Source organism: Monomorium pharaonis, chromosome 8 (assembly GCF_013373865.1).
Source record: "Monomorium pharaonis isolate MP-MQ-018 chromosome 8, ASM1337386v2, whole genome shotgun sequence".
Lineage (NCBI taxonomy): Eukaryota > Metazoa > Arthropoda > Insecta > Hymenoptera > Formicidae > Monomorium > Monomorium pharaonis.
Genome location: NC_050474.1, coordinates 6223130 through 6239237, shown reverse-complemented (window position 1 = coordinate 6239237; position 16108 = coordinate 6223130). Strand labels below are relative to the sequence as shown.

The 16108-nt window shown below is 37.3% G+C and overlaps 2 protein-coding genes across 2 annotated transcripts; both read right to left on the bottom strand.

Moving 5' to 3' along the window:
• Positions 1-1769: 1769 nt before the first annotated feature.
• Positions 1770-7461, bottom strand: LOC105841123 (menin). The gene is made up of 4 exons (XM_012688249.3): positions 5491-7461; positions 4727-5037; positions 4516-4655; positions 1770-4346 (listed from the first exon to the last, which is right to left on the bottom strand). Exons 1-4 carry the CDS (start codon positions 6053-6055, stop codon positions 3527-3529), a joined length of 1836 nt encoding a protein of 611 aa, XP_012543703.1. The 5' UTR covers positions 6056-7461; the 3' UTR covers positions 1770-3526.
• Positions 7462-7535: 74 nt separating this feature from the next.
• LOC105841125 (E3 ubiquitin-protein ligase MIB2) lies at positions 7536-15281 on the bottom strand. Its single transcript, XM_012688252.3, has 12 exons — positions 15039-15281; positions 14925-14963; positions 13267-13587; positions 12890-13201; positions 12245-12608; positions 11801-12015; positions 11101-11391; positions 10707-11018; positions 10228-10591; positions 9358-9572; positions 9061-9179; positions 7536-8926 (listed from the first exon to the last, which is right to left on the bottom strand). The coding sequence occupies exons 2-12, from the start codon at positions 14927-14929 to the stop codon at positions 8637-8639; spliced, it is 2808 nt and encodes a 935-aa protein (XP_012543706.1). The 5' UTR covers positions 14930-14963; positions 15039-15281; the 3' UTR covers positions 7536-8636.
• Positions 15282-16108: the final 827 nt, after the last annotated feature.

The window sequence follows — 16108 nt, the reverse complement described above, 5'->3', positions numbered from 1 at the left end:
TTTCGTCATTTTTACGTTTAGCTTCTCATAAGTTCGCCATTCGTCTCACCCGCACGCAAGATTTGCCTGGTTCGCACAGATCGAGATGATCGTACACACGCATTTTATTCTCGGGAGAAGGTCTACGGAAAAAGTATATAACACTTCACGATAAATTCGCCAATCAACATCGTGGCCGTCGTCCCGGCAATCGTTACATTCTGCTTCCCTACGCTCGCAAACATCACCGATAATACATCGACCGGAGGGCGCGTCCTCCGTTAAATACAAAAATACTGTTCTGATGCACCATATCTTCACCTATTATCCCTACCATTATGCACATTATAATCCCTGTAGTCTTTAAACACTCCGTTATTGTGGACGAGGAAAGAATACTGAATAGGGGGTAAGTATATATGTATGTAAGAGTGTGTTTGTATGTATATGTATATGTGTAGGTGTGTGCGAGAAAAAAGAGAAAGTTGTATCGCGAATGTACCGAATTTCGATCGTGAGAGCTCAGAGGTACTTTTCATTACCTCTGGATGAAAAGCGCTCATTTATGGAGAGTCGTAATGCGCGCAAGTTTTGCTCTCCATTATTCTGGAGCGTCGGTCACACCAACATCATCGGTTGCGGCTAATCCGGAGCAGCGATTATATATATATCTTATACATGAGTATTGTAGAATATATTACAAAAGGTACATATGTACATAGAGCTATATATGTGTTGCGATCAAAAAGTGATTGCTTTAAGAACTCTCGAGAGAGAAACTGTCGCAAATATCCTTAAATAGGCGATTGTTAACAATGATTTTTTAATTCGTAGTAATACTAAAAAAAACGTATGTTTAATATTATATCTTAATTTTAAAATGTTTTACTTCTGCTTCCGTTTTTAACACCTATAAATGTTTCAAGTTTAAAAACGGCGTTTAGATTTAAAACATTACAATTAAAGTTATTAAAGATTTCACTTTTAAAGATTTTAATGTTTTAAATTTAAACACCGTTTAAAACTAAAATAGTTTCAAGTACATTTTTAAACATTTAAAAATCGAGAACAGAACTAAAATATTTTAATATCTTAAAATAAAACTTTTTTGAAGTAACAGGAGAATTTTGTTTTAAATCCTTTTTCCTTTTTTAAAGAAATTTTGAAGAAAAATTGCTCAAAATTAGGCGAACCCCAGATTATTAGGTGAGACTCGGCTCCGGTGAGCGCCAAGAGTGACGCACAATGGTACACATCGAGAGAAGATAACGCTAACAGCAAAATATCAAGTTTATAATCAGAAAAGAAAAAGAGGCAGTAACGAAAATTCATAACGATAATCGATGTACAACATCGTTTTTTCCGCAGAAGAATCTTGCGTGAATTTGATACGCGCGCGTCATAAGTGACGGACTGTCATTGCGATATCGGTATTCCATATTCCTTGATTAAAGATTAATACTACGATCGTTTAATTAGTCGCGACACGGCGTTCGCGAGATCGCATTGCGTCGCTCATTATCAACTACGGTTATTAAATCGTATAATTATATTTATATTTATATATATAATATATATATATATATACTTTGTTTTATATATATAATATAATATAATATAGTATATATATTCAGCATCACAGTAAGATAGCGCCCTTCATTATTAAGTTATCGTCGATCAGCTCGGACATTATATTTTCATTCCTGTCAACAACATACTCTACAACAATTCGCTCTTTAAAACATCGTCAAAGAATCCCGGCGTGCGTCCGGCAATGCGAATACAGCGAGTTTTTTTTTACGTACTACGGACACAGGGCGACCGTAGAGTACTTCAGTCGCCTGCACGAAAGTGAGGAGAGAGAGAAAGAGAGAGAAAGAGTATTAATTAAAAATTTGGATAGGGTGAAACGTAGAACTGCATTTCGGATTGAAGATGATTAACAGCCGGAATGTCTACTCTGGTTCTGCGCGTGAGTCAACGATTAACTAAACACGATCATAGTCACATAATCGCGAGTGCGACCGTAAGAGCGATCGTAAGAATCGCCATTCTGTTTTATTTTTCCTTCATTCACGACAGATTAAAAAAGGACGAGAGATAAATGAATACAAATTTCTAGAGCGGGCGAATGTAAGCGCCAATTCTCAAGTCCATTACCAGACAATAAATAATAAACACGTCAATAACCTATGTTATTAAAACGGAAAAGAGATTGTGCACACGACTGATAATCAAACGACACGCAATTCGCTAATAAAATTCGCTATGCTAAAGCGCGCCTTCTTATTCTCTTTCGAAATAAACGTCGTCTCGCATACTCGCGAATGGTTCAGATTCAAAGATCAGGATGACGAACTGTCTAATGCTCATTCTCCGCCTCTCATCGACAAACAGTAAAATAGAGGAGTCTTACAAATGTTAGATACTTACAATTATCCCGAAAATAAATAGTTATAAAAATAAGCGAGAGTTTTATGCTTAAAATACCTTAAGGTAAGAACTTAATTAATTTGCACCACATGCGGAGTGGAATGTGTTTCCCTTACTAGATCGTAGAAGCGTAATTCTAACAGAAGGTTCAACTACCAAGTGTAAAAAACATTAACGGCAACTTGTCAATCGCGCAATTATCAATAGTGCAATAGCTCAAATAGAAAAAACGTGAATCAATAAATAAGAGTGCAACAAGAGATTATATATACGTATGACAAAGAGTGACGACCGCAAAAGAGCGACGCATCTTCTTCGCCCCGGCGATATATCGTCGACAAATTGTATAATTCGTAGAATAAATAACTGTGCTCCACAAAAAGATCGGTCTACCCGTGGAGACAGATTAGGTACAATATTTTCGATTCTTTTTCCACTCCCCCCTCCCCTTCTCCGCATTTTTATATCGCAAGTCACAGCTCTGTACGCACTGTGGAAGAATCAAGAGAGACATACTATTTACACACTCGAATCATGAGTTCGACGATCAGCGAGACAATGGGGGAGCCGACTCGCGCGATTCCGTCCATTTAATTTAAAGAGAGTTGGGGAAAACTTTTTTGTACTTTTCTACAATTTTTTTCTTTCTCCATATCTACTTTATACTCAATATATATTTATATATATATACTAACGGCGATATATCCCCGACGGTAACGTAAACGTTGTCTCGCAAAGACCCGCGGCGTCGTTGCAAAACGAGAAAAGCACCGTGGAGGGCTTCATTCAAAAATCAAAAACGGCACGAAATTCATCACGACGCCTCTCGAGTCGAGATTCCGGAGGAGTCCAACCGGAGGGAGAATCCTCCCGCGCACCCCAGGTGCCGGATCCGGCGGGATGCCAGATACCGAGAGCGAAGAGGTCGGTATACCTTAATGACTGTTTTGCGCGTAGGCCGCGCAACGGATAGTCTGACCGTTCCGCTCGCGACGCGAGCACGCGGAGCGGAGAGTTTAATCTCTTTTGACAAGTGTGTGTGTGTGTGTGTATGTGTGTGGTGGTGGCACTTTCAATACTTCACTATACCGAAACGTCGGTCGAAGATCTTATACTATTCCCGGCGCGTCCTCTTGGGACGCTGACTGACTCCTACATCGTCGCCGCCGCGCGACTTCTTCCCGATTTGTACCTGACTCTGAGCGGTAAGCTGTAGCGAGATCGCGTGGGTGTTGAGCTTCTCCGCGAGCAAAAGATCCTTGAGACCCTTCATCTTCTGACTGTACAGCGTTATCCGCGGCTTCTCGTTTTCCGAATCGGTGGTCTCCACCTTGGGCTCGACCACGTTGTTCTCCTTGGAGGTGGAGGGCGCCGCCGGCGGTAGAGTGTCGTCTGGCGGTGCAACAAATGGCTCGCCGCCGCCCTGCAGTAGGTAATCTCTGTTAAGTATCTTCTCGCTGCAAGCCGCCGTTAGGGCTTGAATACTAGGATGGGTCGACGCCGAATTGGCGGGCACTTTGGACTCTAGGCTCTTGATCAGATCTCGCGCTGCGTTTCCTCTCTCTTTCGTTTTGCAATAATTATTATTGTTGTTGTTCAAAGTCTCCTCGGGACTCGTTTCCCTCTTTTGCGCCGCGCTCTCCTCCTTCTGCTTGACCTCCGTCTCGTAGCACTCGATGACGACTTGAGCGCGTATACTGGCATCGAACTTGGAAATCGTGTTCACGAGTGGGCGGGCCCAACCTATGTGCAGCACGGGAGTGTTGGCGCCTTCCTCCCATTGGCAAATACCATCGTAGAATCGCAGCAGGTACGCGAAGCAGCGCGGTTGCCGCAACAGACGCTCGTCGACGCGTACCGCGTGCGGTATCAGTTCATTGGCAATCTCCAGCAGTTCCTTGTATATCTCCCCGTCGTCCCGCGAATAATCGTATCTGTCGCACATAGAATTCTATTAATAATCATCATTAACAAATCGCATATCAATGAGAAGCGTTTAACATATTCACTGTCCAAAGGTACACGCAGTTTCAGCGAATTGCTCGTTGAGAGAGCGTGGATGTAAAAAAATTCGAAAAAAATCATGTGTTATCAAATACTTACTTTCGCAAAACATCCGCGGCATCGGCCCACGACGCGAACGCGTTGACGTGTAGTCCGTGCCGGTACAGATATCCACCTTGATAAGTGTAAGGATAGACATGTGCGTTTCCATAGTATTTCCTCGCTGATCTCACGGCCTCCTACAAAAATATTACATTCAGAGTAATTGCAGAGATAAACAGATATTTAACGTTTTGACAAGATCACAAACCTGAAAGAGATCTATAGGCGGTGGTCTCCCAGGTGTAGGCGCAGCCTCCTCCAGCTCGGCCAGGTTACCAAGTGCCATGGGATATTTCGCTAGATGGCCCAGGTCATAAAGCAGCCACAGTAACTCCTGCTGGAGCAACGCCACTTCGGCCGCGTCGGTGGTCGCGTTAAGACTAGGATTTATGGCCGACACTATGGTAGCCACTTCCAAAGCACGACTGCATACCATCGCCTGGCCATTTAAATACAACCACGATCGAGACGCTACACCGGGCTCTACCGGCTGCCCACGTTTATCCTCGTTTCCCTTACCTGGTGATAACTCGCAATTAAATTCCTTGAATTTGTCAAGTTGCAAGTGGGTAAAAGAATATCTTAACTAAGCGATATAGCAAGTCAAATAAAAGATACAAGTTTGTTTTTAGTTCTGTCACATAGTTCAAAATATTAAGGCAAATGAGGAGTAAGTTAGGTTGAAACATATCCATAGAATAGAATAAATCATTTTAAACCTTGTTTTCGCTCGTTCACCTGACCTGAGTCTATTTTATGTTCTTTTGCATAAAGGCAATATTTAAAGGCCCACCAAAATTGATCACATCAAAGTACAATATTTTATATTACAATTAATGACAATGAAACAAATGTCAAAAACGAACAAGTCCAAGATCATTTAAAGTATAGTATTAATAACCTCCAGAGAAAAATGTAAAGTATATTTCAAAAAATCTGAAAGTTAAAAGTCTAAGAAAGAACGTTACGTACCGTGCCATGTAACCTCCGCGGTTTCCGTACCGTCCTCTCCATACACGACCCACGCATGATCCTCGGACATGGCAAGGTGCACGTCCTTGAAGCCGAGGACCTGGCAGCCAGCCACCACGGCGAAGGCGACCCCGTAACAGTCGAGCTTGTTCGCCGTGAGGTAGCTGTAGAGGCTCTGCAGGTGCGCCCGGTCCTTGTAATAGCTCCTGGTGAGGGAATTCCATATCACGTCGGAGACCTTCTTGACGAGCTCCCGGGTGGCGTACTTGGTGTCGTAGACGGTGAGATCGACGGCGCCCTTGATCACCGCGTGGAACTTGGTGTAGAGCGCCTCGGCGATGTGGTACTCGACCGGCGGCAGCTTCGGCTCGTCGTAGACGGCGTTCTCCTGGGGCGTGAAGACGCGGTTGCACGTAAGGGAGTTCTCGACCGCGCCGATGAGGATCGAGAGCAGCGCGAGGTCCGGCTCGGCGCTGTTCTCCAGCTGATTCTTGAAGATCTGCACAATCGCGGAGATGCTTCGGATCGGAAACAGGGCCCTGTCTCTGTCATGAAAGCCCGCCATGTCGTACGTCGAAGGTGGTTTGGCCCCGCCGAACTCCGAGAGGTTGGACACCACGGCGACGCACGCACGCACGTACGCACGCACGCAACGACGTACGTCGTTGGTGGCGGCGACAGCGGCAGCGGCGACGGCGACGACGACGACGACGACGGCCGATCTACGACGCCCGTGTCAGGCCCGTCGTCATCATACGGCCTCTCGCGTTTCGGCGCACGACTTCTGACAGAAATCACGCACGGCGGAAACTCGCAGCCACGGGCGGTCACTCGCGTCGGACCCGCCGACTCCGTTTGGCCAACGCGCGCGCGAATACTCCGCTGCTCCGCTGCTAGCGAACGGTGTTACGTGTTACCCGGCTCGTTGCGCGCGGCTCCTCTCTCGCACCAGCGCACCACCGCACCGCACGACGAAAACCGCCAGCGACCGCGCTCGCGCTGCGCGCTCGTCTCTCTCTCTCTCTCTTTCTCCTCCCTCTCCCTGCCCCCGCGTATCCTAGCCACCCGCTCTTGCTCTCGCTGCTGCTGCTGCTGCGACGCGTCGTAGCCGTGCTCCGGAGCAGCGGCGCTACATTTCTCCGTTCCTCGCGCGCGCGATGGACGAGCCAGGCAGCCAGCCCCGCTTTCGGGAACGGGACAAAACGGGAACCGACTTTCCGTGCATTCGAGATCGCCACCGTCGCGCCGCGTCGTGGTCACCGGCGGCGGCGACGGCGGCGGCGGTACATACGCTTTCCGTACGACGATGTGATTTTCGACGCGCAATAGACGCGGAAAATATGCGTATATGCACGCGCGGGCCAATCAACCTCCTGCTTTTTCGGAAATAATAGATACGCGATGAGGCGAGGGAGAGGGGATATGCCTGGGGGGAGGAGATTAATTGTTCGTCTGACGTGATGTCGTCACGTTAATTGTTTCTACCGTTTTGTGACGTACAAGTGGTCGCTTTTGCACTCTCCGAAGCGAAAATTCGAATAGTTTTCGATTCCGTAAAGAAAAATGCGTTAATCCTTAATTTAAATATCATCGTTGTAGCGAAGAAATTTAAAGATTATTTTTATTCACTTCAAACAGAAGCGAAACACTTGTAGAATTTTGGTATTCGGTATATTGCGAATATGAAAGCATATACTTCTGGTCGCTAAAAATGAAAGTTATTCTTGCATTTAAAATAAAAAATAAAATTGGTATAACTTAAGTGGTATATAAATCTACATTTTAATATTTTTTAGATATAATAGTAAAATAAAATATTTGTATGGAACGTCAGAAAGGCATAACGCATTTGAAAAAGAAATTTTTAAAAACTTATTGTTACTTATTTTTCTAAATTTATATTTGATAGTAAGCAGTAAAAAGATTAATCACTTATTTTAACTTGATTATTTTTTAAACAGAAACTTTAATTTATTAATTTTTTCCCTAAAAAAGTATGTATCTATGTAAAAGAAAAAAATGATAGAAAAAAATACATTCAACAATAGCGTTTCAACGTTTCACAATTTTTTAATAACATTTATATAAAAAGATATATAAATGTAAAATGATGGCACTATAAAAGAAATACATAAGCATTTGGTAGAACATGATTTAAGAGTTCAGTTCGATCTCTAAGGATTTTTTCATCTTACAGTTTTTCTGTATTTGAACCTTCCGCGTTTTTCGGCATATCGTTATGAATAATTAAAATATATACAAAGGCACTTAATCCTTCGTTGTCACATAGAGTCCAGTGGACTCTGCACTTCACTTTAATAAGTATATCTTTCGTAAAAAATAGAAAATCATACTTATAAAGCCATCTCTTAAGAGATTGAAGTACTTATCCTCTTAGCATTAAAACTATTTCGCAGCCGGGCAGAATTAGTTCGCTTTGGGCAACTTTTGCAAATTATCGATTTTTTATTTTTAACATTTTTTGTTCTCTAAATAATCATTTTACTATGTTAATAATTGAAATACATTCTCTAAACCTTAAAGTATATTATTAATCTTTTATATTAATATCTCTAATACTTTTTGATTGAACTACAAACGAATTTCATAGAGCTGGACTCAGCATGACTAATTGTATTAAGTGACGGAGGTATGACAATGAAGGGTTAACTGTCACATTATTAATGCTCACACGCGATAATTTTTAAAATCGCAGATGCTTATTTAAAGATACCTTGGCAATTCCAGCATTTTTCTGATCTACTGAGAAATCAGTGCATCTGCTTATAAATTCCTTCGATTAAAGAGGTAGTGATTTACGAATAATATAAGTGAAATACAAAGCTCTTCGTTCAAACGAGTGTCAAATAAGCCTCATGATTCTTTAGGTTACATTGACGCACGTTGTCCAAATAGGACTGTAACCCTCATCCCTAAAAATATCCTACAAAAATATCGCATACATACGAACATTTAAAGTTCATATCTTTAGCAGGAATTACAGAGGAACTTTTTACGACGTAGAGACTGATATAGTTCCATCCGTTCCAATCATTACCACTATTGCTACTATATTGTTGGTTCCGACAAACAGGATTGCATGCAAACCTATCTCTACAGCATGTCGTTAGTATAACGGAGAACTTTCAATATAAATTGATCTTCTGTATAATCGTCGTGCGGCACATGTGACAAGTCTTTAACGGAGCAGCGCAGTAGTTGCATGCTCTGTGCCCACAAAGAAAGGCAACGTTGCGATCACGCTCCATACAGATATCGCATTTATTTATCTCCTCGAGATTCGCAATCTTATTCTCCAAATAACGTAATCGTTTTAAATTTTTGTCCTCTTTCTCTTCTTCACAGATCTTTTTTCGTTTACTTCCTGACGACACATTTTTCGATTTATCATTTGGATTGACTATAGAGATTTCATCTGTAATCAAATTCATCTAGAAAATATGTGAAGATAGCACAAAACGTTTATATAATTTCTAATTTTTTGACGCCGTAATTTGTTACGCATGATGTCTCGCTAGAGCAACACGTGCAAATTCAATAAAATCATACCTTCAATTATTTCCTCTTTGATAACATTCTTCACGTCCTCGTATAGTTCTTTTTGCGATACATTATCTATACGAGATGTGGATGGTTCTGTGTAACTGGTCGTTGGATTGTTCTCAGTTCTGTAAGACAAATCAAATTACATTTTTTTATACGTTTGTTGATAAAATCAATTAAATGATTTCAAAAGTGCATAACCAATTTTTTCAAAATATGCAATCAATTTAACGTAGCGGTTTAATTAAATTTACATATCAAGACTGAACTTTGAACAAAATGTTCAAAATAATCCCATCTTACTCTAATCGTGTGCTGTTATTTTGGTATTTGTAAGATCGTAAAATATTGATGAACAGATTCGCCTGTGAACTGCCTTCCAAAAGATCGAGCGGCGTCTTGCCTCTGTTGTTTCTAGCCTGCTCAAGGAGTTTACAGCTTCTATCCACGCTCACTAAAAAACAAGCTAATGCTAATTCAGTCTTTCCATCCTCCACAGAAGTCAGATTTTCCCAGATCTATTTAAAAAATAACAAAATTTGTTAGAAAAGATACTTTTTTCTTTTTTATTTTTAAGTCATAAATGCATACAAAATAATCCTAGATTTAATTTTACAATCCTAAATTTAATTTTACAAAAAAAAAAGAAAGAAATTGTACAAAACTTAAAAAAACAATAGAAGTAAATTTAATTAAAAAGTCAGTTGCATTTAATCTATCTGTATGTACATGCATTCAACACGAATAAATTATCGCGTACCTTTTCTTTAATAAACTAAGAGTTTTATAGTTAGTCATATTAAATTTTCTCAAATACAGTTATACGGATATTAGAAATTTTTTAATAAATGTAAGTCATTGTTAATATTATTATTATTTATTTATTTATTTATATTTGTAATGATCAGACTTGAATATACCAAATTTGAAGTTAAAGCAATCATTTTTTTCTAGTGTGTCTGTATCAGAATGTATGCAATCAAATGTCTAGCTTCTTCAATTAAAATGCGAGTAATCAAATTTATCTTTATAGTTTACTGAAAATTTAAAATTAATTTACATTTCTCCAACAAGAAAACAGATTGTTATTATTATTAATTCGTTTTTTCCATTATAAATGTACAAAATATTGTTTACATATTCACGTAAAATGCAAGAATATAAACCACTTACAGTATATATACGCGGTGAATTCCGTCTTCTTCCAAATGTAGGTCTAGTCCATGAACCCAGGATACGGGCTATTGCGAAGTGCAGCGGAGTATCGCCGTTCTCATCAGTATTACTGACGTCCGCATTGTGATGCACTAACAGCTCAATGAGTGACCAATGTCCCAAAAAAGTCGCTTTATGCAATGGAGTTTGCAAATGACAGTCACGCACGTCTACCTTGGCACGGCCACCATTCTGTGAGAGAAGAATGGCCGCGATATTCCTGTGTCCTCTCCATGCCACTATGTGTAACGCTGTTTTCCCTGTATATTCATTTTTTACGTCCACTAATTGACGCGCGTGCGAAATCAGCTTCTCCATTACACTGTAAATTGACAGATTTACAAGCTAAATTAGATAAATTTTAAACACCAAATTTTATTACGTAGCATTATCGTACTAAGTCGCTACATTTGATTGAGTCTTTCTTCTGCACGTACCGAGCGTTGCTCTTGCTTGCAGCAAAATCCAAAATGTTTAAACCTTCATTGTTTCTTAGCATAAAGTCAATTCTTTCGCAAGAGCACAATGCGTTGATCATGTCTAGCGCATCCATCGAGATTGCAATGTGCAACGCTGTATTGCCCTGCGAGTCCTGGAGATTGACATCACAACGATAATGCAGCAGTACCTTCACACATTGCACATGCTGTTTATTAACTGCTACATGCAAAGCGCTTTGTTTGTAGCTGTTGACGACATTAATAGAGGCACCTTGCGATAACAGTATATTCATTTTCTTCGATTGATTGCTGTTTAATAAATAATAAAAGAGAAAATGTCTGTGTAACCGACATCACAAACAATATTCGACAACGGTTTATAACGACATACCCGTCTGCTGCGATATGCAAAGACGTATTTCCATGCTTGTCAACCGCATATAAAAAAGCCCTATCCACGGCAGAGCAGAGCTCGCGCTGTTGCGCGGCCACTTGCGAATTTTCCTGAATCGTCTTTCCGTTGGAAGCATATGTGTCCACCTTCTCAAATTTCTTCACAGATTCAATGATAACATCATCCATATCTGCACTAGGTGTGTTCATTAAAAACTTTACTTCATGATTTATAAAATCTGTGTCCTCACTGATCAGATGTTCAGAATCGTCAAAGGTCTGAGGGCAGCTATAAATATTGCATTATTGAAAATGTTGGATATACTTATCAATTCATATATCATGCTTCTTCTATTTCTTGTAAATAAAAAAAACCTATATCTAAGATTAGTTTGCTCACTGATTATATTCTTTGCGTCTACGTACAATTTTTTCGATTGTGATAAATTTATGATAATTATTGCAGGCGTGAATAACTCTGCATAAATGATCGTTCTGACAATCATCAAGACGAATTGAATTACATTTTCTATACGTTTGTTGATAAACACTAAATTATTAAAATCAATTAAATGATTCCAAAAATGTAGCATCATCAGTTTTCAAAATATATAATCAATTTAATGTGGCATTTTAATCAAATTTACATTTCGAGACTAAACCTAAAGAATGTTCAAAATAATTATATTCTATCTTACTTTAATCGTATGCTGTTATTTTGGTATTTGTAAGATCGTAAAATATTAATGAACAGATTGGCCTGTGAACTGCCCTCCAAAAGATCGAGCGGCGTCTTGCCCTTGTTGTTTCTGACCTGTTCAAGGAGTTTACAACTTCTATCCACGCTTACTAAAAAACAAGCTAATGCTAATTCAGCTTTTGCATCCTGCACTAAAATCAGGTTTTCCCAGATCTATTAAAAAAAATAACAGATACATTTGTTAGTATTGTATTGGTTATCTCAACTAGAATACGTAACCAAATTTTTCTTGTTATTTTAATAAAAATTATGATTCATATTTCAACAAGAAGTCAAATTATTATACCAATATTTCAGGTTAATTCAATCAAATTTTTTTAATGTACATATATAAAAGATTTGCTCACATATTCACGCAAAATACACGCAAAAAATCACATACAGCATTTATACGCAATGAATCCTGTCTACTTTCAAATGTAGGTATAGTCCGTGGATCCAGAATACGAGCTATTGCGAAATGCAACGCAGTGTTGCCGTTCTCATCAAGAGTACAGACGTCTGCATTGTGACGTATTAACAGCTCAACGAGTGACCAATGTCCCCACCAAGTCGCTTTGTGCAACGGAGTTTGCTGATGATTGTCACGTACGTCCACCTTGGCGCGGCCGCCGATCGGCGAGAGAAGAATTTCCGCAACTTTCTTGTATCCCTTCAATGCCGCTATATGCAACGCTGTTTTTCCATCTGTCTCATTTTCTATATCTACCAACTGATGCGCGTGTTCAATCAACTTCTCCACTACACTGTGAATTGATAGATTTAATAAAGCCAGTTATTCCAATTTCTTTGTAAACTTATTTATCAGGTAAGCATGTGTCTGGCTTAATTTTTTTTCTTAAATAAATTAAAACAAACACATATTTAGGTAAGTTTACCAAGAAGTTTGAACAATCAGCCCTTACATAAAGATTTAAAAATTAGAAAAAAATTAAATTCTAAGCACGATTAAACATTATTGTTACATAAACATAATCATATTGAGTCGCTGAGACTACATTAAGCTGAGTATATCGTTTACACGTACCGAGGGTTGTCTTCAGATGCGGCGACATGTAAAATACTAAAGCCTTGGTTATTCCTCAACATAAAATTAATCCTTTTACAAGAGCATAATATATCAATTATGTCCAGTGCATTCAATGAGATCGCGATATGCAACGCTGTATTGCCTGTATTGTTCTGGAGATTGACATCACAATCATAATGCAGTAGTAACCTCACACATCGTACATGTATTTTATTAACTGCTATATGCAGAGCACTCCATTTATACTTGTCGACGACGTCGATAAATGCACCTCGTGATAACAGTAAAAACATTATCTCTGGTCGATTACTGTTTAATAAAAAGAGGGAATAACTGACATTGCAAACGACATCCGACAACAATTTGTAACGTACCCATTGGCTGCGAAATGCAAAGGTGTCCAAGACAGGGTTCCAAGACAGTCGACCGCATATAAAGAAGCTCCAGCGTCCAGAAGGCAAATGCAGAGCTCATGCTGACCTTCATGCGCGGCCATTTGCAGGAGTGTTCTCCTGTATAGGGGAACGTATGCGTCAACCTTATCAGGATATTCCATAAGAAATTCCTGGACCATAATAACATCAAGTTTGCCATTTATATCAACGCAAGACCGTAAGACGTTTTCCATCTCATGATTTCTATTATCTTTATACTTGTTGACTGCATGTTGTAAAGTACCAGCATCCAGAAGGCGACTACAAATATCATATTGATAGTCATTCAATACTTATTAATTCATATGTGATGCTTTTTTTATTCTTCTCATAAATAACAAAAATAAACATATATCTTTTTGTTTAACTACTGCTATTAGATATGAAGCATAAATCAGAGGATCCTATTTACATTGACTGGATCTGTATTAATTATGTAAATTGACAGTATTAAAAATTTATTTTATGGAATTTTAATTCTTGGTTCCATACCTCTTCTTTTTGCATTATTGCTTGCATGTATCTTCAATGTCTATATACTTGTAATCATTGAAGACAAATACATGATAAATTGCCAGCATTAAAAATATTAACCCTGCGTTAGGCGCAATATCTATTGAATACGTTATAATGCACGTCGCTGTTTTCACACAGTACAAATGAAAACTTTTTTTTATTCATCCTAATATTTCTCAATTTGTTTTTTACTGTTTTATAAAGATTTTAATTAAAAGATTATAAGATTTATTATAGAAAAAATTAGTATTTGTGATGTACACTGCAACCATTCGTGAATAAAAAAATATTGCGTTTAACATAGGGTTAAAGCAATTAAATAATTCTTATTGAACTAATTCAAAACACATTCAAGATTGTATTGAGTATTAGATAAGAATAAATTTAGTGATAAATGATTTAAACAAATAAATTAATAAATAATTTGTTGATCATCTCTTTTCTTAATAAACTTTTAGCAAAGCAATATCATAAGTGTGCGATTTGTAAGACTTTAAGAATATAAATAAACTGATATAAATATGAATAAGTAAATTTAGTGATAAGATGTAAATGTTTATTTAGTAAAATTTAATTATTAGTTTCAAACAAATAAACTGAATGGTGAGATATTATTAAATAAGGGCAAGAGCACATAAACTATTTCATAATGCATAATACATAAGAAAATCAATTAGAATTTCTATACTTTTATTTCCATGTTAAAAATAATATTTTCTAATTATTAATTCTCTCATGCATTATGCACAAATCAAAAATATTATGTTACATTTTTTGTTGATATAAAATAAATATGATATCTCCAATTTTCACTATTAAAAGTATTCTTTGCTTTTAAATTCACAGCAAATTCCAATATTTAAGTAATTATTATGTAATTTGTAACATTTTATTTAAGCACGGATATTCACGTTTAAAATCTCAATAATAAGAAATCATAGACTTATACGATTTTGCTTGACGCGCTTACATGCACTTACATGCGATCACATTCACAATCAGTAGAAAAAAAAGTTTCAACGAAGTTAGGTTAGAATAGATTAAGTTTACATATAAGTTTAAATATTCATAAAAGTACTTACTACATAATAAAAACACAAATTATCACCACCACGTTTACACTATAAAAATTGCACAATTGTGATTATATCATTCCGTTCTTATTATTAAATAAGGTAAGAAACATCAAAAGGAACCTAAGCAATCTTTTTGTCCTTATGGCACTCGTCCCTAGTACATGCGGGAACGATTCGGTCTATATTTGTTATTAAAGACAATGTCTATTTATCAAGTATTAAATGCAAAAATAAACTATATGTTGAAATTATAACCAATCAATACGCGATCGATTGCATAGATTGCATTAGCAGCAATGTTCAAAAACTCCGTTCAATGTTATATACGTCCATGAACATCCATTACAATGGGTACGTTCGGGGAGACACTATTAATGCTACAAACGCTAACGCTATCTGAACTATTCGTGGAGCCAATAGCGCGATAGTGATAGCGAGTTCCATGAACAGCTAATAGCGTAGCAAACGCAGTTGCGCAGTTGTTTAGCCACTGCCAGCAATATTAACAAAATGTTTATAATTATTTATGTTAACTATGTTACTTATATTTATTATAATTTTTCTCTAAATATATACATATATAATACTTATTTATTTATATTTATTTTATATTAAATATTTTAATAATATTAAAATGATTATTAAACAATTAAATTTTTCAATGGAAATTGAAATTATTAAAGTTCACCAAATAAAAATTATGAAAGTTATTTACGATTTTATTAAATAAATTTTTTAATTTTTAAATAAATTAAATAATAATTAATAAGTCATATATGTTACTCTTTAATTAAAATTATTTTATATGTAATAAAATAAAATAATTTGAACAATTTCCTATAAATTTTTATTTTGTTCCATTTTTCTATATCAATTCAAAATCAAATTAATTAATTTATTTATATTTATTTTACATAATACTATATATATGTTTGAAGCTTTATGCCTAATATTATTTTTTAATGTAAATTTATGTTCTTTTGCACTATTATGTCGTATACTGTTGCTCTTGAATTGCATTAATTATTTAAACTAAAATTTTAAAATAATATATGATTACATTAATAATCAATTTAATTGATAATAATGATACTTACGTCGTTTACATATTTGCAATTGGTACAGAAAAGGATTGCATTTCAAGACAAACAGTACATGCAGTCTAATGAATCAAAATAATATATTATTAT

Coding starts and splice junctions, on each gene's coding strand:
- LOC105841123 (XM_012688249.3), bottom strand. CDS start 6,055: ATGGCGGGCTTTCATGACAGAGACAGGGCCCTGTTTCCGATCCGAAGC. Junction 5,038..5,490: donor CGCGGAGGTTACATGGCACG/GTACGTAACGTT, acceptor AGTTATCACCAG/GTAAGGGAAACGAGGATAAA. Junction 4,656..4,726: donor CGCCTATAGATCTCTTTCAG/GTTTGTGATCTT, acceptor ATATTTTTGTAG/GAGGCCGTGAGATCAGCGAG.
- LOC105841125 (XM_012688252.3), bottom strand. Junction 12,609..12,889: donor GCATCTGAAGACAACCCTCG/GTACGTGTAAAC, acceptor ATCAATTCACAG/TGTAGTGGAGAAGTTGATTG. Junction 9,573..10,227: donor ATTCACCGCGTATATATACT/GTAAGTGGTTTA, acceptor TTTTTTAAATAG/ATCTGGGAAAATCTGACTTC.